The sequence below is a fragment of the Sebastes umbrosus genome, chromosome 12, assembly GCF_015220745.1.
Source record: "Sebastes umbrosus isolate fSebUmb1 chromosome 12, fSebUmb1.pri, whole genome shotgun sequence".
In the NCBI taxonomy this organism is placed as follows: Eukaryota; Metazoa; Chordata; class Actinopteri; order Perciformes; family Sebastidae; genus Sebastes; species Sebastes umbrosus.
Genome location: NC_051280.1, coordinates 11,181,606 through 11,208,615, shown reverse-complemented (window position 1 = coordinate 11,208,615; position 27,010 = coordinate 11,181,606). Strand labels below are relative to the sequence as shown.

General features: G+C 41.7%; 1 protein-coding gene and 1 long non-coding RNA gene across 3 annotated transcripts; one reads left to right on the top strand and one right to left on the bottom strand.

Moving 5' to 3' along the window:
- Nucleotides 1–10,340: 10,340 nt before the first annotated feature.
- On the top strand, nucleotides 10,341–18,819 carry LOC119499271. 2 transcript variants are annotated; one of them, XM_037788545.1, is made up of 3 exons: nucleotides 10,341–12,134; nucleotides 13,560–14,211; nucleotides 17,845–18,819. In XM_037788545.1, exons 1-2 carry the CDS (start codon nucleotides 11,106–11,108, stop codon nucleotides 14,103–14,105), a joined length of 1,575 nt encoding a protein of 524 aa, XP_037644473.1. In that variant the 5' UTR covers nucleotides 10,341–11,105; the 3' UTR covers nucleotides 14,106–14,211; nucleotides 17,845–18,819. The 2 variants fall into 2 exon arrangements, with proteins under 2 accessions (XP_037644473.1, XP_037644472.1); XM_037788544.1 differs by having other exon boundaries at nucleotides 17,842–18,819.
- A 718-nt stretch (nucleotides 18,820–19,537) lies between these two features.
- LOC119499272 lies at nucleotides 19,538–24,944 on the bottom strand. Its single transcript, XR_005209362.1, has 3 exons — nucleotides 24,818–24,944; nucleotides 22,885–23,022; nucleotides 19,538–19,791 (listed from the first exon to the last, which is right to left on the bottom strand). It is a non-coding gene; the product is annotated as an uncharacterized LOC119499272 (long non-coding RNA).
- Between the last annotated feature and the right edge of the window lie 2,066 nt (nucleotides 24,945–27,010).

The window sequence follows — 27,010 nt, the reverse complement described above, 5'->3', positions numbered from 1 at the left end:
ACCCGGCAGCCATGTTGAAATCAGTTGAGGAAATACCAAGCACCGCCCACCAGCCGGAGCAAATGTTCTCATCGATTTTTTAAAACCTGAAAACAGAGCCATGAGGAGGTGCAGAAGTCTAGTTTTCTCTCAGAGCACTTGAATTACAATATGCTGAAAGGTTATTATGGAATTTTTGCCGCAAGGTGGCCAAAAATATTCTGCCTACTGCAGGTTTAAGTCTGATAAAAAGGGCCCCAGTCTGGACTTGAACTGGACCTGAGCTTAAAAGTTGCCTCCGACGGTCTTCACTACAGTTTTGATAATGATTTAGAGGACAGAAAAAGACTCGGCTCTCACAGACGATGCTATATGAGAGCTGCGGCACTAAATGAGATACTGCCACTTAGGAAAATAAGAGAGGTCGCATAGCTGGAGCCAAGATTGAACGTTGTGTCAGCACAGTGTGTTAAACCACACTCCCGGGCTTGGCTGTTTCCTGAGTTGGTTCAACCAAGGTCTTGCAGAACTGCCCAACTTTCTTAAATGGCTGTTTATGAAGCATAGAAACACCTCCACTGACCATCAGTAGCTATTCTCACACTAAGGCTGCTGTACATGAGGACATATTTGCAAAACTTGCTCTAAATGAGGTCACAAGGCCCAAACCAATGCAAGGCAAACCAAGTTATGGATTCACCAGCGAGAAACTAGGACGAGGATGGTTTTTCTTTGCCATGTGCTGCACATTTCCATATCTACACAATAAAAGACACTAAGAGCTATTTGAAACATCCACAAAAGAACAGCACTCTGTCTATTCAGAGTCAGTTTTTGTTCGAGGCTGATTTAAAGTCATCGCTTGAAGCAGATGTGAAGCGGTGAGAGAAGCAAATGATGATTCTGACATTAATTGGTTACCTTGGGAGGATTTTGCACATGATCATAACGGATGTGGAATTAAACACAATACTGGAGATAGCGAGCGACTGTCAGGTTGAGTACGGCTTTGACTTCTCCCTCGGTGCACCGATTTAAGTGCACCACTATTCATTTCAAAGGTGAATATTTGAAGGATGGAGGCGTCGCTGTTTGGGTTGCAAGGCAGTGGCAGAGAATGAATGATTCAGCTGTTGTTTGGGTAAACATGAGAGATTGCTCTGAACAAATGGACGGCCGTGAACTCGGAGGTCAGACGAACGGCAAAAAAAAGAGGGTTTGGAACATCTCTTGCTCTTTCCTGGTATCTATGAAACCAAATGTTAAAACTGCAGGAGGCTCGGAAAAAGAAAAAGGATTGAAAGAATGTTTTCTGCTTAATATGTATAACAGGAAGGATGTTTGCAGTAATTATATCTTGTCTGCATCTCAGAATGAGTTAATCAAATCTGAATAAGTAGGTCTACTTAGTTTAATGAACGGAGCCTCTAATTCCCCGAATGTTATGTGATCAGTTTTAAATATGTGGATGTCTCATCATGTAAATATGTGGATGTCTTACTCCAGTGGTTTCCAGCCTTTTTGGCTCATGATCCACTAGAATAAAAAAATATATATCTACTTGTAAACCATCGTCATGGAGCTTAGAAGTAAAACAATCTAGTTATTCACAAGTAAAAAAAGATTTGAGAAATGTCAGAAACAATAAATATAATTTGATGTAGCATCAATGTTTTTGGTCCATAATGAAATAGCTCAACAACTATCGGATAGATTGTCATTAAATTTTGTACAAACATTCTTGGTTCCCAGATGGTGAACCCTAATGTCTTTGGTGATCACCTGACTTTTCCTCTACTTCCACCTTGAGGATGACAACCCCCTATGCTGGGAACCATTGCATCAACTAGGGATGTTGATTTAATAATCTTCCCCCCCAACATTTTCAAGCTGCATTTATGTCAAGCTGATGCTGATATTGTGGATTTCTCCTGTTCTGCAGGTTGCAGACGAAGGCATATTAAAAACCATTGCTTTAATCTTCCCTTTCTTCACTGTGCCTGCAATCGCTCAAGGAGAAGAGCACAAACTACTTCAACTTTGAGTAAATGTCAAAAGCAAGCACCGTTTTGCTATAACATTCTCAAAGGTCTTCGCTCATGCTTTTTTTTGTAAAATAGTTGGATCCTTGAAAGCTTCTCTGTAAGATGCTGGCCTTCAAACAGTTTATGCTATTTTATAATTATACAAAACATCTGCAGTGTTATAGCTTTAAATACCAAAACCAACAGTAAACTACAAGCTACACCAGTAAAATGCCACTTAGACATCAATGCACCAGTAATAATAAATCATAAATATAATATATAATAATTAGTGCTGTCAATTGAATAAAATATTTGATCTTGATTAATCGTATTATTGTTCATAATTATTTGCGATTAATCGCATATTAATCAATGCATGTACTGCTGCTGGTTAGATCAGAGTGAAAAGAAGTCTGACTATCTGTTCCTGTTTGAGATTAAGAGTCCCGGGCAGTGAGACGCTGCCAGGCAGGGCTTCCATGCGTTCATGATGTTTTCACCTTTTAGTTCCCAGGTAAAACGGAAAGGTAAGAGCCAAACATTTTACTGTAAAAAGGATGCTTTTGTTTTTTATACCATTCGGTATCCTCTGGCGGGGTTGTAGTGTTTGAGTCTGGATTTGTAAACATTTTCTTGGGACTTCTATCTGTCAGACAGTGTTGACCTGCGAGCAGTGTGGCTCTACAGATGTGGGTCTTTTGTTCCAGACTGAAATATCCATTTGATGGATTGGCATGACATTTGGTACACGCATTTATGTCCCCCTCACGATGAATTGTAATAACTTTGGTGATTCCTTAACTTTAAAACTAGCGCCATCTTCAGGTCAAAATTGTAATTTGTCCAATATAAGAAGTGGACGTAGTCACCGTGACATCACCCATTGGTTTGTGGACTGCTGTTTTGAAGCCTGAAATTCTGCATTTTGGCAGTCGCCATCTTGGTTTTTTGCAACATAAAGTGATACAAGAGGGTGGAGTTCAGTACAACCGAATGCTGAATAAGACATTTTTCGGCAACCAAAATGTTACAATTCACGTGATGAAAATTCTAACAACTCCCAGACTGGACAATGCCGTGACCGGTCAATCACAAGGCAGCCACATCCTAAAGCATACCCTGCTTTATGGTCTACTTGAATCCAAATGTGACCATAATTTACTAAATGAACATCATGCTGTATTGAAGAAGACTTGAAACTAGCGATTGAGACCATAAACTCATGTTTACAATGTTTAATTTTATGATTTGAAAGACACTATTTATCGCTTTGCCCAAGTGGAGGATAAGATTTGCACTGCTTTGGGTCTTGACGTGGTTTCCTTTTCAGCTCACATGGATCTGGTCTTAGAATTGCCATATTATTCATCTCAGGCGGTCTTAACTACAAAACATGCCCTTGCTTTCACTGTAACATGTCCTTTTGAGCTGTCAGTGCAGAGCTGATAAAACTCCCCTCCCATCTATCTCTGCTTCCCCCTTGTCACCATTCAAGAGCAAAACCAGGTTAACACGAGCTCTTTTTCTTTAGTCACTAAGACAAGTTCAATCTCATGCCAACAGAGCAAAATGAATCATTTTGTTCCCATTTTCAGCCATGGCAACAGCTTTCTGCGAGCCATCCCAGCTGTGCTTCTCAAGGCAACACTCACTCTCCCTCCGTCATTATCCTGTCCATTAGTGCTTTTTGCCATTGTCATTTGGATTTCAGGCCTTTTCTAACAACTGACTCCCGCGTGGTGCCCTTGATGTGCCCCATACAGACAAATTAGCTACAGCATCCTGAGGTCTTTAACACATTGTGTGCAGATTGTGACTGACCATGTGAAATAGTCTCAAGGACTAAAAGCTTTAGATTTAGAAAATAAAAAGTTTTCTCTTATGACAGTCATGCACAAAGAATGAAGGAATAGAAGCAGGGATTTGCTTGACAGTCTTATTTAGTGTCCTTTAAAGCAAGAACATACTGTATCTCTGAGCTTCCAGCATCACATTAAAACCACTTTGTTCGCCCATAAAAACTCAAGGAGCAACTTATCTTACGAATTGCATGACGCAGCTTTTTTTGTGGCACCGTGATGCAATTGGGTTTCCTGGCTCAGAAATAGGAATTGTTTTATAATCCTCTTTGGAACAACGTAACCATTGTGTTCCCTAAAAGCAGGATGTGAACACACACACACCGAGCACTGATATGAGATATGACCTCACTAGATCAACGTGGTCTTCTGAAAAATATTCTCGACATTGTCACTAGTCACTATCCCACGTTGGAGAAATCACTTCTGACTGCAGTTTTTCTGGCTATTTTCTCTTGTCTCAGTGAGTACAACCTTCCCTCAAAGGTTTTTGGACGCGCTACTGAGGGGCAAATTGACTTAATTTATGTGATTTTTGTCTGTTTTTGATACATTAAATATACCATTGGTCTTTCTTTTACCATGAAAAACATAAAATCTCTTTTTTAGATGGAAATTTTACTTGTTATTTCATTGGAGACGGTGTCTCTTCAGGAAATGCAATAATGGACTCACATTAGGAGATCGTTAAATTGGATTCAGCGAAATTAAACTGACCTCATCTGCAGATGCAGGAACTGCTCATCCTCATTAAAGCACCCACACTGAATGTGCAAAACATCAGGGATACTCATGCTTGAGAGGGATACTTATGCTTGACAAATAACAGGTAAAATATTCTGTCATTGACTCTCTTTTAGGGCTGTCAGTCGATTAAAATATTTAATTACGATTAATTGCAAATTTTTTATCTGTTCAAAATGTAACTTAAAGGAAGATTTGTCAAGCATTATTACTCTTATCAACATGGGAGTGGGCATATACTGTATGCTGCTTTATGCACATACTGTATGTATATATGTATTATTGGAAATCAATTAAAAACACAAAACAATGACAAATATTGTCCAGAAACCCTCACAGGTACCACATTTAGCATTAAAAGAAATATGCTTAAATCATAAACAACTAAAGCCCAACAGGCAGCAACAGCTGTTAGTGTGTCAGTGTGCTGACTTGACTATGCCTTTCCCCAAACTGCATGTGATTATCATAAAGTGGGCATGTCTCGTGTAAAGGGGAGACTCGACTCATAGAACCCATTTTCATTCACATATCTTGAGGTCAGAGGTCAAGGGACCCCTTTGAAAATGGCCATGCCAGATTTTCCTCGCCAAGATTTAGTGCAAGTTTGGAGCGTTATTTAACCTCTTCGCAACAAGCTAGTATGACATGGTTGGTACCAATGGATTCCTTAGGTTTTCTAGTTTCATATGGTGACAGGACCTTCACTCTAGCTTTAAAACTGAGACCACTACAACCTCCAAAAGATCGATTGCGTTAATGCGTTAAAGAAATTAGTGGCGTTAAAACAAATTTGCGTTAACGCGTTATTATCGCGTCAACTTTGACAACCCTACTTTATTTACTAAAATTGTATACGTTTTTAAGTAGAAGATGTAGACAAAGAGAAGAAGACGAGCGAACATTGAGTGTACATTAAAACATTGATCTGAGCAGCTTCATGAACTAAGTGTCTCCATAGGACTTTGTTTGTGATGGAGTTACTGTTGCTCTTTTTAGCTTCATCATGCAGTGTTATAATTATAATGTACGTGATGGGGAGTTTAAAATACTCATGAGAACTTCATGTTGCAAGAGCATGCAATCAGTGCATTGTTATAGTACTTCTGTTGGTTCTAAAGTTAGTGAACATAATGTTCACAGCAACACACACTGATATTCATATCATAGAGAACTTATTAAACACACTGTGTCTGTGTGCTGGTGTAAGAGTATGATAATGGAGTCACATTTTCAAAACAGAAAATGACACACACATCACTGTCAAGACTCTTACTCCATTAAGAGTGTTAAATCTGTTAAAAACTGTATTTTGGAGGAAGTGCACTAGGTTTTCATTGAATAGTTATAATGGGGAATGTTGCAATTGTATATTGAGACACCTTATACTTTATTTTTAGTTAGTTTAATATTTTAAGTTTACACAAATCTTAAGGGGATATAGATAGGCTATATTAGATAAAACAATAACACACAGGTGAAGTATATAAAATGACATACATTAGACACAAGAAAATACTGTATGTGGGGGAGGCAATAACTACAGTTTGAGACAAAAGACCGAAGTTTTTACAGGCTTTAAATGTGATTCGAACATCTTGGCTATTCAAATATGATATAATAAGCTCTTCCTTTAGGTTCATTTGGTGGGTTCGTTATTTGACCGTAGTCTGATGATTGCAGACTGACTGAGGGACAATATGGCTTTAAACGCAAAACAATGTACTCTAGTACATAGCTTTTCTATGTTGTGCCTCCTCAGTACCTGTTATTAAAGAGGACCTATTCTGCTTTTGTGCTTTTCCCTTTCCTTTAGCGTGTTATATTGTTTTTTGTGCATGTAAAAGATCTGCAATATTACAAAGCCCAAAGTCCAGGCCAAAGGGAGTTACTCACAGAAACAGTGCTCCTGAAGTGCCTGAAACATATTGCTTGAAGTCCCGCCTTTTCTTCCGCAACGTGGTGATGTCACCAAGTAACACGTTTGCATAATACCTGCCTAGCTGCTAGTTTGGCACGCCTTCAAACAAAAGTAGTTAGAGTGGAGGTGGAGCGGAGTGCGAAGAGTTTGGTTCGGTTGACGAATCACAACAGTGGGCCAGCTGACCAATCAGAGCAGATTGGGCTTTTCGAGTGGTTGGGCAGGAGCTCAAACAGAGCGTTTCAGACAGAGGGTGAAAAGACGTGCTGCAGCACAGCCGGTATCGGAAAAATTGTCTTTTGAACATTAAAGCTGGTAAACCTGTTCTAGTAGAAACACAAAACAAAAAGTATGCACCTGAAAATAAGCATGATGCGTCCTCTTTAAAATTTAAAATCAATATGACACACTGGGAGCCAGATTAACGAGGCTAAATCTAGCCTATACAGTATAATGATATCACAGACAAAGCAATCATATCATATACAGTATCTCTTGCAAACTAATGCGTCTGCATCAGTAAATATCTGGGCTCCTGCATCTGAAGGACGGTACGGTAAATAGGCCACATACCATCTGACACATCACCGACCCCATATTGAGCTCTTGTTATAGGCTCGTTGAGAGGTATCCATATGTTCTAATTAGGTCATCTTGACCCTGGTGAGGACAGGAGAATGCAGAGTGGCAGAGCAGTGAAGTGTGGCTCCCATTCTCCACTTCATGGTTGCCCTCCAGTCGTGCAGCCAAGCGGGTGGTGGGCAGGCCAACACAAAAGAGCGTGATGTAAGAGCTGAACAAGCTGGGAACTTTCTGAGGCAACACACGCACGCACACATACTACACCCACCTATAGGTAAGAGTGCAGACACTATGACAACTACAACTTTTGATATTCCTTTTGTAACTCGTAGACAAGGATCAGCCTGAGGAACCCCTACTGAGAAATACTGAGATTAAGATGACAGGTTGAGGTGTTACTGTCTCCTCTTATCGACTTTATCGTCTTTTTGTCTTTTTGTCTGGATTGTGTATATGCATATGTATGAGACAGATGGAGTCGGAGTGAAGAGCTTATATTCAGGGGTGGAAAATATACCAAAATGTCCTACTCAGGTAAAAATTTGCTCGAGTTAAGGAAAGTAAAAAAAAAAAGAGCAGAAAAGAGTTTCAAAAGTGGAACGATGATGCAACTCCAAAAAGGTTAAAAGGACACAGGGTACTCAAAATAAATAAATAAATAAAGTAGAGCCAGATTGCTCTTCTGTCTCGGCTGACCGACTGTTCGCTGCGGGTGGCTCAACTTCTCATCATTTTACAATGAGCCAGATTCTGTGCATATTGAGAGACTACAAAATGTGACTGTGCTTATAACAGAAGATTATTGTACACTAGAAGTGAGACATATGACAATACTGTCTATTGTATTCTTTTTTTTTTAAAGTTATTTTTTTGGGGGCATTTTCCATTTTTATGACAGGACAGTGGATAGAGTCGTGAAAGGGGGGAGAGAGAGAGTGGATGCGGAAAGGGCCACAGGTCGGATTCGAACCCGGGCCGCCGCGGTCAGGACCAAGCCTTAATACATGGACGCCCGCTCTACCAACTGAGCTAACCCAGGCGCCACTAAGTCTATTGTATTCTGATACCGAGAAAATAGAAATTTGTCAACTATCAAAGATTTTGTCATGCGGTTTATAGGCTACCTGTGCTGTGCATCTGTCCCTTTAATTTCTCTCTTAGTGTATTAGATTTCTGTGGGTAATGTTGTAAGGACTCATTAATGACAATGTTGGATTTTTGGATGAATTTTGCAGCAATGTGACGTACTTTGATTTTTCAGGCATTTAATTCACTCGTAAACCAAAAAACAAAAATTCCTGTCTGGATATTTAAAGTGGCTATAATAAATATTGATATATTATATTAGTTTTGATTCATTTTCACTGCTCTCATAGCATCAAAACACCAACTGTACACAAGTAGCTGGTGAACATAGTGGAGCATTTAGCAGCTAAAGAGCCAGATATTCCCTCAGGAGCTGGTGGAGACCAAAAACTGAGCTAACGGAGAGTGAATATTGGACTTACATCTACCAGGTGGACAGAAACATGACCGCAAATGAATGATAATGTTGCTCTGTGTCTGCTGGATGTGTAACACCAAATTCACACCAGAGCTGCGGCAGAGTGCAGCCCGCGGCGAGCTGCCATGCAATGCCGATGAAAAGCTGTGGCGACCGCTACCGAGCTCAGCGAATAGTATTTTTGCTTGAAATGCACATCCCTAGTATATATACATATAGTGTATGCTATATATCAATGTGATGTCATCCCTACATATTTATTTTGCCGTTTGAGCAGAAGCCCCCAGCGTCAGCAGCCTTTTGCGTAGTATCTTGATGCAGGTTTGCAGATGCTTAACGTTGTAATATGGTGGGGGTTAAAGTTGTAATGCATGGTTAATGTTGTGAAACGGTGGCGGTTAGATTTAGGCAACAAAAGTACTTTGTTAGGATTAGACATGCATCATGGTTCGGCTCATAATAAGTATGCTTGTAACATAACTAAAGCTGTGGACGTAACGTACTGCTGCGTAGCGTCACATAACATCGTCAGTAAAAAATCACTCAACTTTTGGTTTCACGAACGCCGGTCCCCTGAGTAAGTCCTGTGTTTGTTTCACCCATTCACCACCCCTCCCTCCCTCCCTTAGCAGACTTTCTCGCTCTTAATGCTACGTCAGTTGCTCCGAGCATCTAATAATGCTGCAGGTGGGTTCACATTGGAGTTAGTTGAAAGCCTGGTGCATCTCATACAGAGACACCATACTCATTAATGCTTGCGTGTCGGTAGCAACATGCCGAGGCCCACTGTCCAAGGCTTGCTAATTGACGCCCTGGGAGTGAGACATATGGTCTCACTCCCAGGGCGTCAAATAGCAACATATATATACTGTATATATGTGTGTGTTAAGTTAAAGCCACTCCAGATGTGTTTCATCTACGACAACAATCTTTCCCAGCAGCTAGGACCGGACTGCTCATCCTCTCGCTGGGATGGATGTATCCCCTTCATCTTCCTCTGCTGTTATTCTCGGTAGTTTTTTTGTTCTTTTTACAACCCATTGTTTTCAAAGCTCCAGTTATTCTCTTTGAAAATAAACGCCTCGCTGTCCTCAGTCGCTGTGGATTAAGAGCCACAACACGGGTGCCTTGCTATGCTATTTTTGAGAGAGAAAGACAGAGAGAGAGAGATCTTGATTGCTCGTCTTGCTTTGCTACTTTTGTATGGAGGACTTTTTTGTTCCATTCATCCTGGGATTATAGTTATCTATAGTGAGCGGAGATTGATTTATAATGAAAAGCATGATGACTTCAACATGGCTTGAACATATGGTTTGACTTTTCTGTCAGAGAGTTGTTTAAGTGGCATGTAAACACTATTGTATGGACTTGAGAGGAAGAAGGGTGCGTGCTTTCCTATATAGCGCAGCTATAATGTCTGTGCTTGCCTCGGCAGAGTGAAGTTTTGCTCAACTGTTGAGGTGAAACCACTTTAACCGAGACAATGATAGAGTGGGAATGACAGCAGTGGCAAAGGACAAAGAGGGGAAAGGATTGGTGGGGAGAGAGGTAGAAAAAAGGAGAATAGTGAAAAAAAATGTTCCCATGTACAAAGGCAGTGGCTCTGTCTCCTTGACTCAGAGTGCTATCTACTCCGTCGTCTGTGTATGTTAGAAACCCCACCTCCCCCAGTGCTTCTCTCCTCCCCTCCCCTCCCCTCACCTCCTCCCTCAGTCTCCGGCCGAGGAATCCCAGGCAGCGTTTAATTGCAGAGTGCAAAGGCTTTAGTTGGGCTAATGAGCTCAGCACCGGAGCTGGGACTCTTTCACGCACTCTCTGAGAGACAGAACCACATTTGGAAACCGTTACCGGAGGAGCCTCAGTCACAAGGCGGCTGGATTTTAGAGGTGGAGGGGAAAAGAAGGAATTCAAAAATTCAGGTACAGCCGACTATGTGAGAGAATATACCAGAGGCAGGAGACGGAGTAAGAGGTGGAGAAAGAGAGGAGAGCGGGAGAGGGGAGGGGAGGAAACGGGAAATACACAGTCACAGAGAGAGAGAGAGAGAGAGAGAGAGAGAGAGAGACTGGAAGCCTGCAGCAGCAAATGAGACAGAACAACGAGGCGGGAGAGGTAGAAAGAGAGACGGAGAGGGAGGGAGGTGGAGAGGGGCCCCGTGTAGGAGAGAGGGCTACAGGGTGAAGAAGGAGTAGAGAAAAAGTTAGCAGAAGTAGGAGAAAGAGGGTCCAGGCAAAAGAAAAGAACGGGTGCAGAGATTAACAACTACAGGAGAGAAGAAGAAGAAGAAGGGAAACAACAGACAGGAAGGAAGGGGAGGGAGAAGTCTCGGGTAGAGAGGAAGGGAGAAAAAAAAGAGCTGAAGAAAAAGTTTTCTTGTGGGAAGACTCAGATGAGGAAAACAGAGCGAGTGAATGACTGGGCTAGAGAGAGGGAGGAAACCAATTGTTTTCTAAGGCGTTTTCCACACAAGCCTCTGGACTACTTTGGACATGTACACAGAAGGCGCACAATCAACGGGACACCACCGATTTCTCCAGCACATCAACGCCACCACCACCACCACCACCTCCGCCGCCGCCCCCTGCTCCTGCCAGCACTGCGTCCACTATGAGCAGTACGGCCATCACGGTGGGCCAGGATACCGACCAGCATCAGCCAGACAGACAGACCACCCATCTCTGGACGGCAGGAGAGACACCCAGGCTCCTCGGGTTAAAGACGTAGGAGGGAGAGCTTTCGCAGTGGACAGAGCTGAGAGAAGCGGTCATCGCAGCCCACAGAGGAGGCCTGTATTCGCGGGGCCGAGCCCTTACAGCCAGTCAGACGACTTGAGCCAAGTTTGCCCCTGGGAGTTGAACCCTGCCCAGTGGAGCCACCCGCCGGAGCCAGGGGTGAGACACTACCCGTCTGTCAGAGAACAGTGTGGCTGTGTGGTGCACGGCGACGCCAGGGCACACCCCTTTAACGCCGGGATACCACATCCTCTCCCCCATCTTCAGGTCAAAGGTCAAGGGTACAGGCACAGGAGGACTGTCAGGTATGTCTCTGTGGAGGAGGAGGAAGAAGGTTGTGGATGCAACTCTGGGAACTATCATTCGGAGCCACACAATCTCCATCTGGGTCCTTTACACATGCCGAATGGCCACTGTGGACCGAGGCCTGTGTTCTTTGAGGGAGGGGAGGAAAGAGATAGCCATCAGGACCGGAGCAGGCTGAAGGGTGGATCAGAGGAGGGCTGTAATGGACGCGGTGGCCCTCACAAAGGCTTCTTCCCCACTGAAGTCCCACAAAAACACTTGAACCAAAGCAGACAGAGGGGACCCTGCGTCCCACCCTCAGGCATCGCCAGTCCAGAGCCCTCAAAATCGACAACCACCAGCGACCACCAGCGCCAGGGTTCGGAGGTGGCGAGGCAGAAGATGAGGCAGGATTCGGTGAGGGATCAAATCAGACAAGTGGTGACAGATCTGGAGGATGTGTTGGGGGGTTTGAAGCAAGTTCACGTGGAGATGAAAGAGGTAGGAGGGTCTATCATTATAGATGTTTACTCTTTACATGCAGGCGTCTAAAGATGAAGGTCTGCGTCAGGTGCAGATGTCCCAGCCTTTTTTATCAATGCTCCCCTGGATGTTGTGACATTTAAAACGATTAACCAGAAAGCTCAGATGCAGACAAATCAGTTTGACACACGTCGCGTATCTGTGTGTCCATGGTCATGAGAACATATCGGCATGTGTGTGTGTGCATGCTGACTGCATTGTTTGTGACTCACTTATCATCTCTTACCGAAGCGGTGATTGAGAACGATTTGCACTGACCTTTTGCAGAACGCTGCAGAATATTGGCAGCGCTCCGGCCAGCACATTAAAAAGCCTGGCTTCAGACTGTTACTAAATTATGCCTTGCTCTTACAGTATCCATTTTGCATGCAGCTGTAAAATAGCATTGATTCACAGCTGAATGCATCTGCGCAAGGCCTGACGTTGTCCTGAAGCAACGTTACAAATAAATAAACATCCATGATTGTGAATTAAGCCAGTAAGGACATAAAAATAAACCAGCTTTGATTTGAGTGATTGGCTGAGTTGTTGATTATTGAACAGTCAGACAAACTTGTGTACTACGTATGTATTGTCAGCTAAATGTACTAAAAGTGTCAAAAATTAAAGTACTCATTCATGAAAAATGGCCCCTGTTGCTGATATATCATCACATATGACATCATTACATTGTTAATACTGATGTAGCCATGAATAAGCAGATTTTTTCTGCTGTAAAAAGGTGTTAACTACTTTACATACAGCTAGATAGTTTAGTCCAGTGGTTTCCAACCAGGGGGTCGGGGCCCCTCCAAAGGTCACAAGATAAATCTGAGGGGTTGTGAGATAATTAATGGGAGAGGAAAGAGGAAAAAAATGTATTCGTCTACACAGATCTATATTATTCTTTTGGAATATTCTCTATTTTTTGCTTTTTGTGAAATATTGGAAAGTTTTAACCCTTTCTATTAATCTGACAAGTAACGTAAAGATGACTGTAGCTGTCAAACACATGTAGTGGAGTAAAAAGTACAATATTTCACTCTGAACTGCAGTGGAGTAGAAGTATAAAGTGTAATTAAATATGCGAGTAAATACAAGTAGGGCTGCAACTAACGATTATTTTCATAATCGATTATTCTGCCGATTATTTTCTAGATTAATCGTTTGGTCTATAAAATGTCAGAAAATAGTGAAAAATGTCCATCCCAGTTTCTCAAAGTTCAAGCAGATGTCTTTAAATGTCTTGGTTTTTCAGTCAAAAACACAAAGATATTCATGATATAAAACAGAGAAAAGCAGGAAATCTCCATATTTGACAGGCTGAAAACAGCATTTTCTACAGTACTTGAGTAAATGTACTTAGTTTGTTTCCAAGTACCGACTCTCTCTATTGTCATTCAGGTGGTCCAGCAGATTGATCGTCTCACAGCCAGGATCGACATCAGCGAGGAGGCGCCCTGCATCACTCACGGGTCGTCCATTAACTTTCACGGCTCAACTCATTCAGGTGACCTCAGGGTAGCGCCGCTGCCCAATCGCAAGCCCGCTACAGTCCAGGCGTTGCAACACATCGACGAAGACCGCATCATCTTAAGAACTAACTCTCCCTCGCCTGTTCACATGGCGTCGGTCGTCAAAACCAGCCGCTTCACCCCGCCCAGCCACACTAAGGACGTCAACCACGAAAGGTTGGGTGTAAATGGCCACCCGCCTCACCTGTATCCCCCCAGAGACTCCAACCACGTTGGCCAAACTCATCTTGAGCCCCACCCACAGAGCCTCGACCCTAAGGTCATTATTGGCAACAGCACCTCCAATTCGAGGACTCAGAAGCCTCCTATGTACCCTCAAAACGGGCGCTGTGGGAAGGGCCCGTACCCGCCTCCCAAGCCTGTGAGGACCCCTGCCTACCCCGGGAGAGGCTGCCAGAGCACCAGCATGGTGTGAAGGAGGGGGGGGGGTGGTCTGCCCCAGTGCCATGGGGGCCTGAAACATGAGACCCTGCTGCAGCGAGTGGAGGTCAGAGTGGGACCAGGCAGGGGAACAACTCATGGTAAGTTCAGATTTCTTACAGTGTTGATGTTTCCATCAGCGCTCTCAGCTGATGACGTTCGCCGTGTTTACTGGCAGCGTAGTTTTCAGTCAGTAAATGAATTGCAGTGTTCCTCCCTGTTACGAAAAAGGGTTTATGTGTGTGTTTGATGTCTATGTGTGTGTGTGTGTGTGTGCGTCTGTGTGGGCGGCGGCGGAGGGGGCGTAATGTGTCTGCTGTTGTTGATGTCACATGATTTCCCAGCCTTCACTACACTGCAAAATGTGTCTGTCTAGTGAAAAGAGAAATGAGTATTTAGTCTTCAGTTTGGTGACACGTGTGGTCCAAAGCAGCCAGCGGGGTGAGAAAATGTCACTTGCTGGAGTAAAATTCAACTTTTTTTTAAGTAGATTTGAAGAATATCTGATCTTGCAAAACAAGATTATTCACACTTTTTAAAACATAACTCTCAAAGTTAAGGGGAGCTTTATTTAAGCAGCTTAACATTTTTTGGAATTTTGTTAATTTTTCTCACTTTAATCACTTTAATCACTTTAATCACTGGAGTCTGAAGGCAAAAGGAGGATAAAATATTAAGACAGACTTTTTTTTTGCAGTGTAACTTAGTCATCACTAAGAGTTGGCAGGAACTCAGTAGTTTTTGGCGAAGGAAGACCCCACAGCCGCTTGACTCCAATCATGTGACACAAAAGAGGCGTCATTATTTTTACAGGATGATCGTAGCTCTGACTCAGAATTGGCTTAATTTACTGTCAGGGGCTGATGAGGAGGAGGAACTAAAGCTTTCTTCTCATGCCACAGTCAGATGTATCATTACTGACTGTGAACCAGGAGCAGACTTAATAACAAGATGACATCTGTGAAAAAGTCCCTCCAGCAGATGGGGAGAATTAAACACACAGCTCCTTCAAAAAGTCCACCTTTACAGATGCTGCGGAGACAGACGTGCATGTTTCTGTACTTCCCTCTTGTGCAGAGTATGCGTAACTGCAATCTATTTTTCTGGCCTCTTGGAGTTGGGCAAGCACAATCTGGTTTTAATCATAAAACCCTCTGGCCACATGCCAGAACGGAGTGAGGCAAACTTGGTATATTTGTGACGTGCATATAAACATAAGCATCGCTGCACAGTAAAGCAGCTCCTCACATTATGCTGCAGGGAGAGACGCGCTCCGAGCTTCAGGTCGAGGCTGGCAGCCAGAGAAAAGTCTGTGTGCTTTGAGCTTTCATTTATACAGCGAGACAGGAGTTTAATTAGTTGTAAGTGTAATGTAGCTTTTCTGTTCGACACTCTTTGCCCTTTCTTTTCACTTTCAAAGTCTTTCAAAGCACCGATGCAGTTGACATTTTAAAGGCCTGAATCATCTGAATTAATCACCCAGAGCAGGTTCGCTGTTAAAATAGCTAGCACAACAGATTTTGTGCTACGCAACCAAGCCGCTCGCACACACACACACACACACACACACACACACACACACACACACACACCACATTATTTCTTATTATAAGTTTGTCTTTTACAAAAGTATATTTCATACACAGTTGTACTTTTATACTTGTGACATAATTAGATCTGCAAGAATAGATAGATTTGTTGTCAACTATTAAATTAATAACCAACTATTTTCATAATCAGTTTGAGTAATTTTTTAAACCAAGACATTTGAGGACGTCATCTTGGGCTTTGGACCAAACAACTAATTGATTAATCAGGAAAATAATCAACAGATTCATAATCATTAGTTACAGCCTTAGACATGATAAATTCCCTTACCTATAGTCTTAATCCTCAAACAGCTCCTAATTTATCTTTTTATTGATTGTAGGATCATCATTAGCTCATGTGGTGTCTGTCCATGGATACACACAAAGGACACATGGTAAAACTAATTAGCTTAAAACAAGACTGAGGTTGCGTCCTTAATTCCACACTAACATGCTATTCAGTACGCTAAAACAGTGTGTGAGATATTTTAGTATGTCCGAAACTTTAGTATTGAACCAATAGTATGTGAATTGCATACTATTTCCCGTGAAATATTATAGTATGCAACGCTGGACACTGAGACGGCTTATACAGTATATCCCACAATGCAATGCGGTAGTGACAACAACATTCATAAAAGACGGTAATGTCAATAACACTTCAATTTAACTGTAAGTATAAGATTTCACTTTGCTAGGCGTAATATATTCTCTAAATATTTCAGACTTTGATTCTCACAAACCGTCATTTCGGTAATGTGAGGTGGGCACAGGTTACCATGGTTACACGTCTCCAACAAGCAAGGAGGCTCTATGGAAGTGACGACGTAAGTTACTGCTCGGTGCGTTCGAAAAGATACATACTAGTCTTTATTCACACAAAAGTATGTTGAACGATAGTACAACTATTGGGTATGTAGTACATAGTATGCGATTTCGGATGAAATATAGATAATATATAAAGACCTTTTCATTGCCATTCTGTTGCCACGGCAACAGTTTTGGTCCAAGTTTACTTTCTGTCAGCTACCGCATTAACAAACATTGCAACAGGAAATACAAAGGGGCCCATTGAGAGTGTTTATGTTGTCAAGTTTCAAAAGGTCTATACTGTATAACACTGAAGACAACAGAGAAGACGAGGCTAAATAGATGATTGCAAATGTGGATATTTATATTAGAACCAAGGCCGGATTACAAACTGGGCAACATTCCCTGTCCGCCGACTCAAAGATCTCCCAGGGGCCTAAAAAAACTGAAATAATAATGGGTCCTGTGTCAAAATCTAAATTTAAAAACTTTAGTATTTCAGTTCATATTGTGCATTCATGGGGCACATGTACCTAAATAAATGTGTGTTTAATCAAATTACCACATATTGATTGGTACACAACAATCTGGAGGCCAAGTAGTATTCCTGCGTAGGAGTACTGGTTTGAATGAACCTGGCATGTGTAGTCTGTTTGCAGGTCTGTACTTGATGACTACCCAAAGGCATCTTGTTATACACAATGCCCGGAGAGTCTTCATGATCTTATGCTTTCATTCTAGTCATTTCAACTCATTTTTTAATTGTTTTAACTTGTATACTCTGTATACTCTGTTTTATCATGTTAACTTTGACAGCCCTAGTTAATATACTTTGCTTTGTGTTTTTGTTGTTACACAGTCAATTCCCTCTGGCTTACAGAATGAGGCAGTCAATAGTAGACCTTAGCTCATTTTTACTCCAGGGCTAATCCATGAATAAAAATAGTCTGATATTTCAATTGCAAAGACGAGGACTGGCATAAATGTCCTCACTTTCCATAATGTCCTCACTCTCAAGGCCAAAAACATTAGTCTTTACAAAGACAGAAATACATGAACACACATGCAGCAAAACTTTGATGCAATCTGGTTTACAGTCCTCCTCCAGAAGCGAGGCATCATGACTCACAAGGACACACACCTTCACTTTCAGAATAACAGAGATCATCACTCTGTTGCTGTGTCTCCATCAATGAATGACGGTAGAAGAAAAACCTTGAGAGGAAGTGCCGTTTGTAGGTAGAGTGTTTGAGTCTGAGTCCTCTGAGGTGCTGAGTTCAGAATCTAAATTATTTTTTTCCCCTTCTTCTTCTTTTTTTATGATGTTTCCAGCAGGAGCTGATGCCACTGAGACAAGCTGTCAGCCGGTGGAAACAGAGCACGGCCTGAAGGTGGGGATGTTTCCAAAGGGAAAACTCCCCCCAAGAGTCGACCTGCGACTCACGAAAGCACAGAAGCATGGAGGAGTGGCAGTCAAACCTCTCTGAGAATTTATGCTTTTTGCTGTTTCTGGTGAGGTAGTGGCAAATAATGAGAACCTGTGAACTGCTACTCAACAACCACCAATAGAAACATAAAGGTATCTTTTCATGACAGTGTTAATTTATTTTATACAAGGCTATTTTTTTATTGCAAAGAAAGAAATCTATTTTCAGGCAGCTTACACCAGTCTGGATACTACCTAACCTAATGTATGCTATATCAAGATTTATATCATCTAAACTATTGTACAGATATTTTACAAATAAAGAGTTTTTCTCACTACTACATAGGGCTGTGTATTGGCAAGAATCTGGCGATATGATATGTATCATGATACCTGGGTTCATTATAACGATTCAATATATTGTGATATATTGCAATACTGTAAGCAAGGCAATCCCATTGGGATTTTTTAAAATCTAATTTTAGGAAAATGCAAAAAAAAAGTCACAATGTGAAATGGATCATCACACATGAATACAATTGGGCTCCATGGATCCACAAGAGTCTGCCGGCAGGCCATCAGGTTCTTAAGAGGTTAATTAAAAAGCGATACAGTTTTTTATGAGAATTGATGCAGTATCACAAAACATAATATCTCGATACTCATGTGTATCGATATCTTCTTTCACCCCCACTGCTACATGGTTGTTACATTATGTAAGAAGAATAATCAGCAGGGAGACAGGAAAGATCCTTCTCCCCTTTTTCACACAAATCAATCTGACGTCTCATTTATCTAATTCCGAGAGATGTGCATTGACCTCTGAATGTCCCACATTTCAATGAGAAATAAAATAATTGACGCCGGCATATCATTGCCCCTGACTCATCTGGGAAATTTTGTATGCATTCACCGAGTGATTATTGTGGGAATACTTCTCGGGCTGATGTGGAGATGGCAGTGTGTGATCTCTCATGGCCTTATTCTGTCAGGGCCTCCCGGGCCAGCCAGGCCAGCGTCTGTGTCTCTGTTTGTTTAAATCTTGTCTGAGATTTTCACCACTCTGCTCTCACAAGCTCCTGCTGCTATCAGAGGACACCGCTTACCCTCTGACAACTGCATTAATCCATCCACATCACATAACAACCCTCGCTTTCTGTCTCTTTCTCTGTGTGCATCAGTGATGGAGAGCTATGGTGGCAGATGGAGGATGACACATGCAAACTGTTAACTGTCCTGACCACTTTGTCACTGATCACCGTCTGTGGCTGCAGCCTATAGCAGTTAAGAGTAATTGTGTCATAATGGTGAGTGAGAGGTGAGGTTGTAAAGAGTCGATTATACCTCCGAAGGTTAGATAGATGGGTGAGGTCAAGTGCTAGAGGGCATTATTACTTGTCAGGAGCAACATTCAAAATGAATAGAGGATTTTTTTTCTTGGCACCCTGAGCATCCTATTATATCATGATTTAATAATAGTAGACTAGAGATGCAAAGATTATTTTAACTATCAATTAATCCGTCATTGATCACTCCATTGGTTTGTGGACTGATGTTTTGAAGCCTCAAATTTGACATTTTGGCCGCCGCCATCTCGAGCATATCTATTGCCTCCACATGGCGATGGCTGAGCCAATGGCTCTCAGCTAACGGTGCAAACAGCGCTACCAGTGCAAACAAAGGCAACAATGCTGACAGAGCTAACCGTGTTTACCTGAGGGGGAACCGGAGGGTGGGTGCCACGCTTCCGTGACGACGCAGTCGGTCGGTCCGGCCTTATCAGCTGTGATCACCGTATGAGTGCAGTGCAGAGCGGCTGCCGTGAGCTAGCCAGTGGGGCGCGCTCAGATGATGCACTAAAAGACAAACAAAGCACAGAAAAGCTCAGATTACAACACACACAGAGGGAGAGCAACTTCATTCTCTGCTCAGGTAGACATGACTCCTCTATATCTTTACATTGCAAATAGTTGTTTGAGTTAAATTAATGCTCTGAATGGCTGCAAAGATTATTTTAACTATCAATTAATCCGTCCATTACTTTTTTGAGTTTAATAGGGATAAATTCCAAACACAATTTCACCACTGAGACGCTGCCCCCAACTATTGCTATGCCTGTCGAGCTTCCAATATAGAACTGCACGTATGCACTTTATGATAACAGTGACAGATTTACAACTTGAAGTTTATAGTAATCTTTGATACAATTGGTACTTGATTTCAGAAAGAGGTAGACATAAGCAGTTTTGTCATTTCTAACCATATAAGACATGGACGTAGTCACCCATTCGTTTGTGGACTGCCGTTTTGAAGCCTCGAGTTTGACATTTTGGCCGTTGCCATTTGTTTTTTTGCAACCAGAAGTGACACGAGAGGGTGGAGCTAAGGACAACAGAATGCTGAATAAGACATTTTTAGGCGACCAAAAGGTTATAATTAACTGTCATGAACTCAAAAAACACTGTGAAAGGGTTAAAGTTGTAAGACGAAAACACAGACAACTCCCAGACCGGACATTGCCGTGGTAGCGACCTGTCAATCACAAGGTAGCCACGCCCTAAAGCATACCCTGCTTCTTAATGGTCTATTTGACTCTAAATGGGACCATAACTTAGGAAATGAACATCATGCTGTACTGAAGAAGACTTGAAACTAGCGATTAAGACCATTAGGGCTGTCCTGAATATCATTTTTTGGGCTTCGAAGCTTCGCTGAGAAATATTCTAAGGTATTAAAAGCTTTGGGACAGCGCCGCTGCCGCACTACTGTACACACGCACACACACCTCTACATATAACAAACAGCGATATCCGTTTGAGAATAACGAATAATAATTAAAGTTGAATATGAATAATGAATAATGTTGTGGGATTATTCCTTATTCCGTAGGCTATTTTGGGATTTATACATTATTATTATTACATACTTGTATACAAAAACAAAAAACAAAAAACCCCTGAAGCATTCGAATATGGATTGGATGGATTTGGAGTTTAATTACCATGGCAGTGGTCGACGTATTGAAGCATTTGGGTCAGCCCTACAGACCATAAACTCATGTTTACAATGTTTACTGAGGTAATAAATCAAGTGAGGAGTAGGCTCATTTTCTCAGAGACTTCTATACAATCAGACTTCTTTTTGCAACCAGAGGAGTCGCCCCCTGCTGGCTATTAGAGAGAATGCAAGTTTAAGGCACTTCTGCAATGGCTTCACTTTTCAGACCCGGAGGTAGCCCACAGTTTCTAACCAGCAACGGTCAATTTTACGGCTGAAATGAAAACTCACTGGCAAAATGTATCAGTTATAGCAAGCTAGCTAAATAAGATAACGTTCCAATTAAGATAACATTCCATGACGCCCCCTTGAGTTGAATGAAAAAGCCATCTCCAGCTTTTTAACATTTTCATCTGATTCGTTTTAAAACATGAACCATGTAAAAGAATCTTTAAGTGGCTATAATCTATATTTTTTATAAAAAAGGGCCGGTCATAGTAATGAACCTACAGAGGATTATCACCTGAATCTGGAGCTGAGATTGTGAGATTGATGCACTGTGGGATAATTCAAACTCGTGACCTCAGTATTTCTAAAATATGGCAACAGACCTGCCCAAAACTATTCACTTTAAAATGGTATTAAACACAGAAAAGCAGTACATCCTCACATTTGAGAAGCTGGATGTTTGTAATTTCTGCTGAATAAATGCCTTAAGTGATTGACTGGACTGCTGCAGAATCATGTGCAGCATTGTATCTCGTAAATGATGTGTTTCCTTGCAGGAACAAAGACTAAATATTTTAAAGCTTAGTCATGAACTGTGTCAGACTATTTTCCATATTCCAGATACAACATCACTCCGCTTGCTGCAGGAGAAGTCTGCTTTGGCAGTGAGATAAAAGTATGCTCTTTCAACTCTTTCAACTTTTAAAACAAAATGTCTTATTCAGATCGCTGTATGAATACCAAGTTGAAACAAAACAAAACAAAATAAAACAACCATCAGTCCTCAGAGCGATCACTTTAAGGTCTGCAGGCCTGCATCTCAGATAATGTCTGCTGCACCTAAAGCCTAATAGACTTTGAGAAAGGCCATGTCTTGGCCTGCTGTCCAAGTCTGAGCCTTTCCGCATACCCCGTCTATGAATCTTGTCAGACAGAAGGCGCACTGGCTGAGCTGCTGGCCGTGCCGCCTTTGTAAATACTGGAGTGACTCTGGAATTTCAGACAGAGATTCAGACCAAGAACAACACCAACTCTTAGCACTGCCACCTCCCGTTGGTCTCATCCACCCAAAGATAATACATGAGTAGGATGCTGTTAATACCACAAGTGTTCGATTACTGTCCAGAGGAGTATTGTTTCCTGGTCTGTTTAGATTCTGGATGGAAAACCACAGCGGGCTGAACAACTGCAGTCTGAGAGGCTACGGCCGGATCCTGAACAGCTAAGTGCTAATAGATCCAGCCAGACTCCTGAACCACTGGGCCAGGCAGGAAGAGACGGAAGAACAGTACGGGGATACTCAACCTGCTTTTGCAAAATTACTGTTAATAAACAAACATTAATAATATTTATCAGATAAAATAAATAAACATTAAAAAGCCCATAACTCATCTCTTTCTAGGATTTGAGTACATTCAGGGCTTAGCCCGGCCCTCTATCGGGGGTCTGTGGGATCCTCCACTGGCATAATAAATAAACTCTATTAGTCTGTTTTGCTGTTTTTTTTAATTCACTCTGGCACCTTATTTACAAAATACAGAAACTCACTACTCTCACTATTGTGAATCTATTTATTATCATTGTGATATAAGAAAATGGTTGGCAAATTCAGAGCATATCTATTGCCTCCACATGGCAGTGGCTGAGCGAGCGGCTCACAGCTAATGGTGCTAACAGTGCAAACAAAGCCAACAGTGCTGACAGAGCTAACAGTGTTTACTTACCTGAGCGGGTAATGGAGGGTGAGCGCCACGCTTCTGTGACGACGCGTCAGTCGGGCCGGCGTAATCGGCTGTAACCGCCAAATGAGCACAGTGCAGAGCGGTGGCCGTGAGCTAGCCAGTGGGGCGCGCTCACGTGCACTAAAAGGCAAACAAAGCACAGAGAAGCTCAGATTATAACACACCCACATAGGGAGAGCGACTTCATTCTCTGCTCAGGTAGACATTACTCCTCTATATCTGTACATTAAAAATAGTTTTTTGCTGGTAAATTAATGCTGAATGTCATAAAGAGAAACCTTCAGGTAATGACTAGTTCTAACTGATTACATAAGAATTATCTACAGTGTATTTTCTTCCACATTCATTGGGCCCATAGAGCAAACGCACTAGCGTTTCCTTTATCACCGCGTCCCAGCCGCTCGGTTTCGGGCTCATTCTGGATTCAGCTATTAGTGCATTTTACAACTTTTAGGACCTAATGATTTAAATAAGGGCTATGTAAGTGTTTGTACTGAGAAGTTCATTTACCTCAAAAAAATATCCCGCTGATTACAGCATACTTGTCAACCCTCCTGAATTTCCCGAGAGACATCCGTTTTTCATTGCCCTCTCTCAGTTTCCTCCCGGGGTCACAATTCTCCTGCATTTCTCCTGATTCATGGCAATCTTTCACACCTTTTTTTCCTTTCCATCATTTCAACATGTTTCTGGCACTGTACAGCGTCTATAGGCCCTCCTGTTTCCACTCGGACGGCGAAAGAGCTACACCAAATGTCTTTTTCCCGGCGGAGGAGAACTGATCGCGACACAGCGGCGCGGTTTGAGCTGTGCTCGCCACACATCACAGGATCACAGCAAAACCGGCGTGGCGTAGCGCAAGCCATTGGAAATAATGTGGTGGCGTTGTCACATTGTGTCTGAAAGGACCTTCAGTGAGTGAGAGAAGGAGAGAGAAATAGAGAGTACTAAGAGAAATAGATACTCAAGCATGGTCAAAACAAATGAATGAATGAATAAAAACTGATGAATAATATCTTAGTTTATACCAGAGACTTTCAGAGAAATTCATGTCAGAGGGTTGGATTATTCAGTTTTCTTTCCTGAGAATTAAAAGTAAAATTAAAAGTAGGCATATTTAACAAAAAATGCTGTTACAGTGTACTTAATATTTAGTTATTTTCATTCTTTAAAAGTCACCAGAACACAGGAAACAAGGTCTCTGAAACTAAAAATATCTTTACTTTTTTTTTCTTGTCAAGTTATGACTTTATTCTCGTAATATTATGACTTTATTCTGGAAATCTCACATGTTTTTTCCCCCAATGTGGCCCCTATATTCCATAGTACATTTGCACTTGGGCCCTCACTGCATTAGATTTATATACTATATACTTGGACTATAATCTTTGTTACCTTTTTTGCCTAAAATGTCTCTTTTGATAGTAAAGGTTGCTGACCCCTGACCTAGCCCCCTCTCAAACTTGAACTTGCCTTCTAATAATGTAATGTAGCGAGCTAACTTTAGCTTACCCAGGTGTTAACATGCTCAATCAGTAAAGATGCTAACTGGACTAGCTACAAATCTTAATTTGGAAGCTGGTACATTTTAAGAGATATGTTTCTATAAGGTAAGTTTATAATGATAGCAACCTGAGCCATAATGTCATTTTGTTGGTTAACTCCTACCTGTAGGGGCAGCAGTTGCTCACATTGCACCAAACACCAGGATAAGCACATGTTAAACATGTGGCAACATGTTCATCCTGCATAGCCACATAACAGGAGGAATATCAGCTAAAAACAATTCCAACACCAAGAAACTAAATGAGCACACACACAGATTCTTTTAGTCTACAACCAAAACTCACTGGCAGCCAAAGAAGAGGAAATACAATTTCACTTTATACAGCCATAACCATGATTTACGCCTTACCTTTGCTGTTTTGTGATCAAAAGTTGTGTTCAAGGGCATATCAGCGATGCTAAAGGCTACTCCAATGTCTCTGGATAGTTTCTGAGTCGATTCCAGCGGTCTGTAGCCTTTAATACATCCATGTCTGTAGACTGTCTGTAAAGATGGACGACATGACAGCTCCCCAAAAGTGGAGTGGAGAAGTCTGGATGGCCCCCTGGTGGCTGGCTGCAGTACAGCTCATAAATCCCACCCCCTCAATGTATGGGACATGGGCCAAACTAAAAAGTCAAAGTAAGCAGTCCTCTGTTGTTAAGAGCCTGACAAGCATGTTTATGTGCTCATTCTCCGGGGGAATATCCATTAGATCCATTAGATTAGATTAATGTCTTTTGGACCAATAGTTTTTTTAGAAAAGTGGGGAAAAGTAACACCTCTGCTGTGTACGGAAGATCATTAAGTTTGACGGTGTTCGGTACAGAGCATTAATGAAAGTGTTAATGAAAATTTTAAAAGTAAAAAATATTTGATTGATATAATAAACATGAAATGTATTAAACTTTTATTAAATAACACCGCTGTAACATCAAGATGCGCGCAGGATTACATGCAAACAGCATCCGTGTTGACAGATTTGCTGCTGCAGTCAGTGCGTGGCAATGATGTAAAAAAAACTCATTTGAAAGCATTTATTCAACAAAGGGGAATATATTTAACAACTTGTGATGGCATAATAATCATTTCATACAGACTACAGTACTGTGAGATGCATAAATGAAGTTTAAATGTACATTTTTGCTGCTCTATTCATCCCCTCTCAAGCTACAGTCGGTACCCTGTGGGCGCAACAAATCTCACAGGAAGAAATGACGTGGAGGTCTCTTGTTTGGCTGGGAATGAAAGACGGGGAACTGTAAGATGACACTCATAACTTTTATGCACAACCTGGAAGTATTTATTCAGTGATCGTCGAAAAAAGGTTACGTACAGAACATTGTTAGTGTACAGAATATTGTTAATGTACGTTACGCGCCAAATACATTTGTCCCAAAGATAGTTTCTGTCATTTTAGGTAGTTCTTATCACTCTGATGTACGTTCAAGTGTTCATTTTTCTGATAAGTTTGTTTTTATTTATTTGATGCAATAAAAAGGGGGTGAGACGTCATGATTGACAGCTGTGATTGACAGCTGCTCTGAGGGCAGTAGTCGCACAGCCGGAGGCTTGGGAATTATACGAGAGAGGAGACGTAACTTTAACTTTCCATAACCGTCACGAGCCTGTGTAATAGAACATGTGTCAATTTGATCATAAATGTTGTTATAGAGATATTATGGTTGTTGTGCCTTTCTAACGTAGCAGCTAGGTAGCTCACGCTAGCGGCCGTGCTCGGCTCATGATTGGATTGGATGGGTGTGTGGGCGGGACCTTGAGACCGCGGCTCCAGCCCTCTGATCACTACATGATCACAACCAAAAGATAAAATAAAAAGAAGTCCCCTAAAAATAAAACCACAGTTGTTTACATACTGTACAATCAACTTTAAAATAATAGTCACTGCCGTGTATAATGAAAATAACTTGTCTATATACCGTATATAATGTCTATAAACTTAAATAAGTAGTCAAAAGCCATGTATTATTTTACCGTACTTGTTGATGAACCCAAAACTAAAACATCTTAGATTATGTGAAGGTAATCCTGAAGTACAATAACTGAGTTGCTTTGCTTTTAAACAGAAAGCTGTTTATGATCAATTAGAGATTTTCACTTTTCTTTCTGTAGTCATATTTTTCAAAGACAATCAAACAAGGGATTCATTTTGATTCAAGAAAATGAGACGCTCACAATCACAACAGTTCTCCAGGCTTCCTCTGGGCGTTTTAAAGTGAACAAAACAGATTGCTTCACAAACAAATTAATACAAGTGTTTGAAGTAAGAGATGAAGAGCTTACAGACAGTGGATCAACAATCAAAGAATAGCAAATCCTTTGAAACATCCCTCCGAATGCCACCCAAGTCACAATACCACCCAGCTTGAAAGAGAAACACAATTCATCATCAGTCCCACTCGAAGATGACTCCTCTGTGATTTGTTTCAGTGTAGTTTTCATTCTCTGAATTTACGACACTGTGTCTGCTGGTTGTGTAAGTGACCCCCGAGTGAGGAAGTGGCCCGGTGCGTCTGCCCTACACGCCCTCGCTGGTCTACG

Excerpts from the sequence above, each read along its gene's own strand:
- LOC119499271 (XM_037788545.1), top strand. The coding sequence starts at position 11,106 with ATGTACACAGAAGGCGCACAATCAACGGGACACCACCGATTTCTCCAG. Across the intron at positions 12,135-13,559 it reads TTCACGTGGAGATGAAAGAG|GTGGTCCAGCAGATTGATCG; the intron begins GTAGGAGGGTCT and ends ATTGTCATTCAG.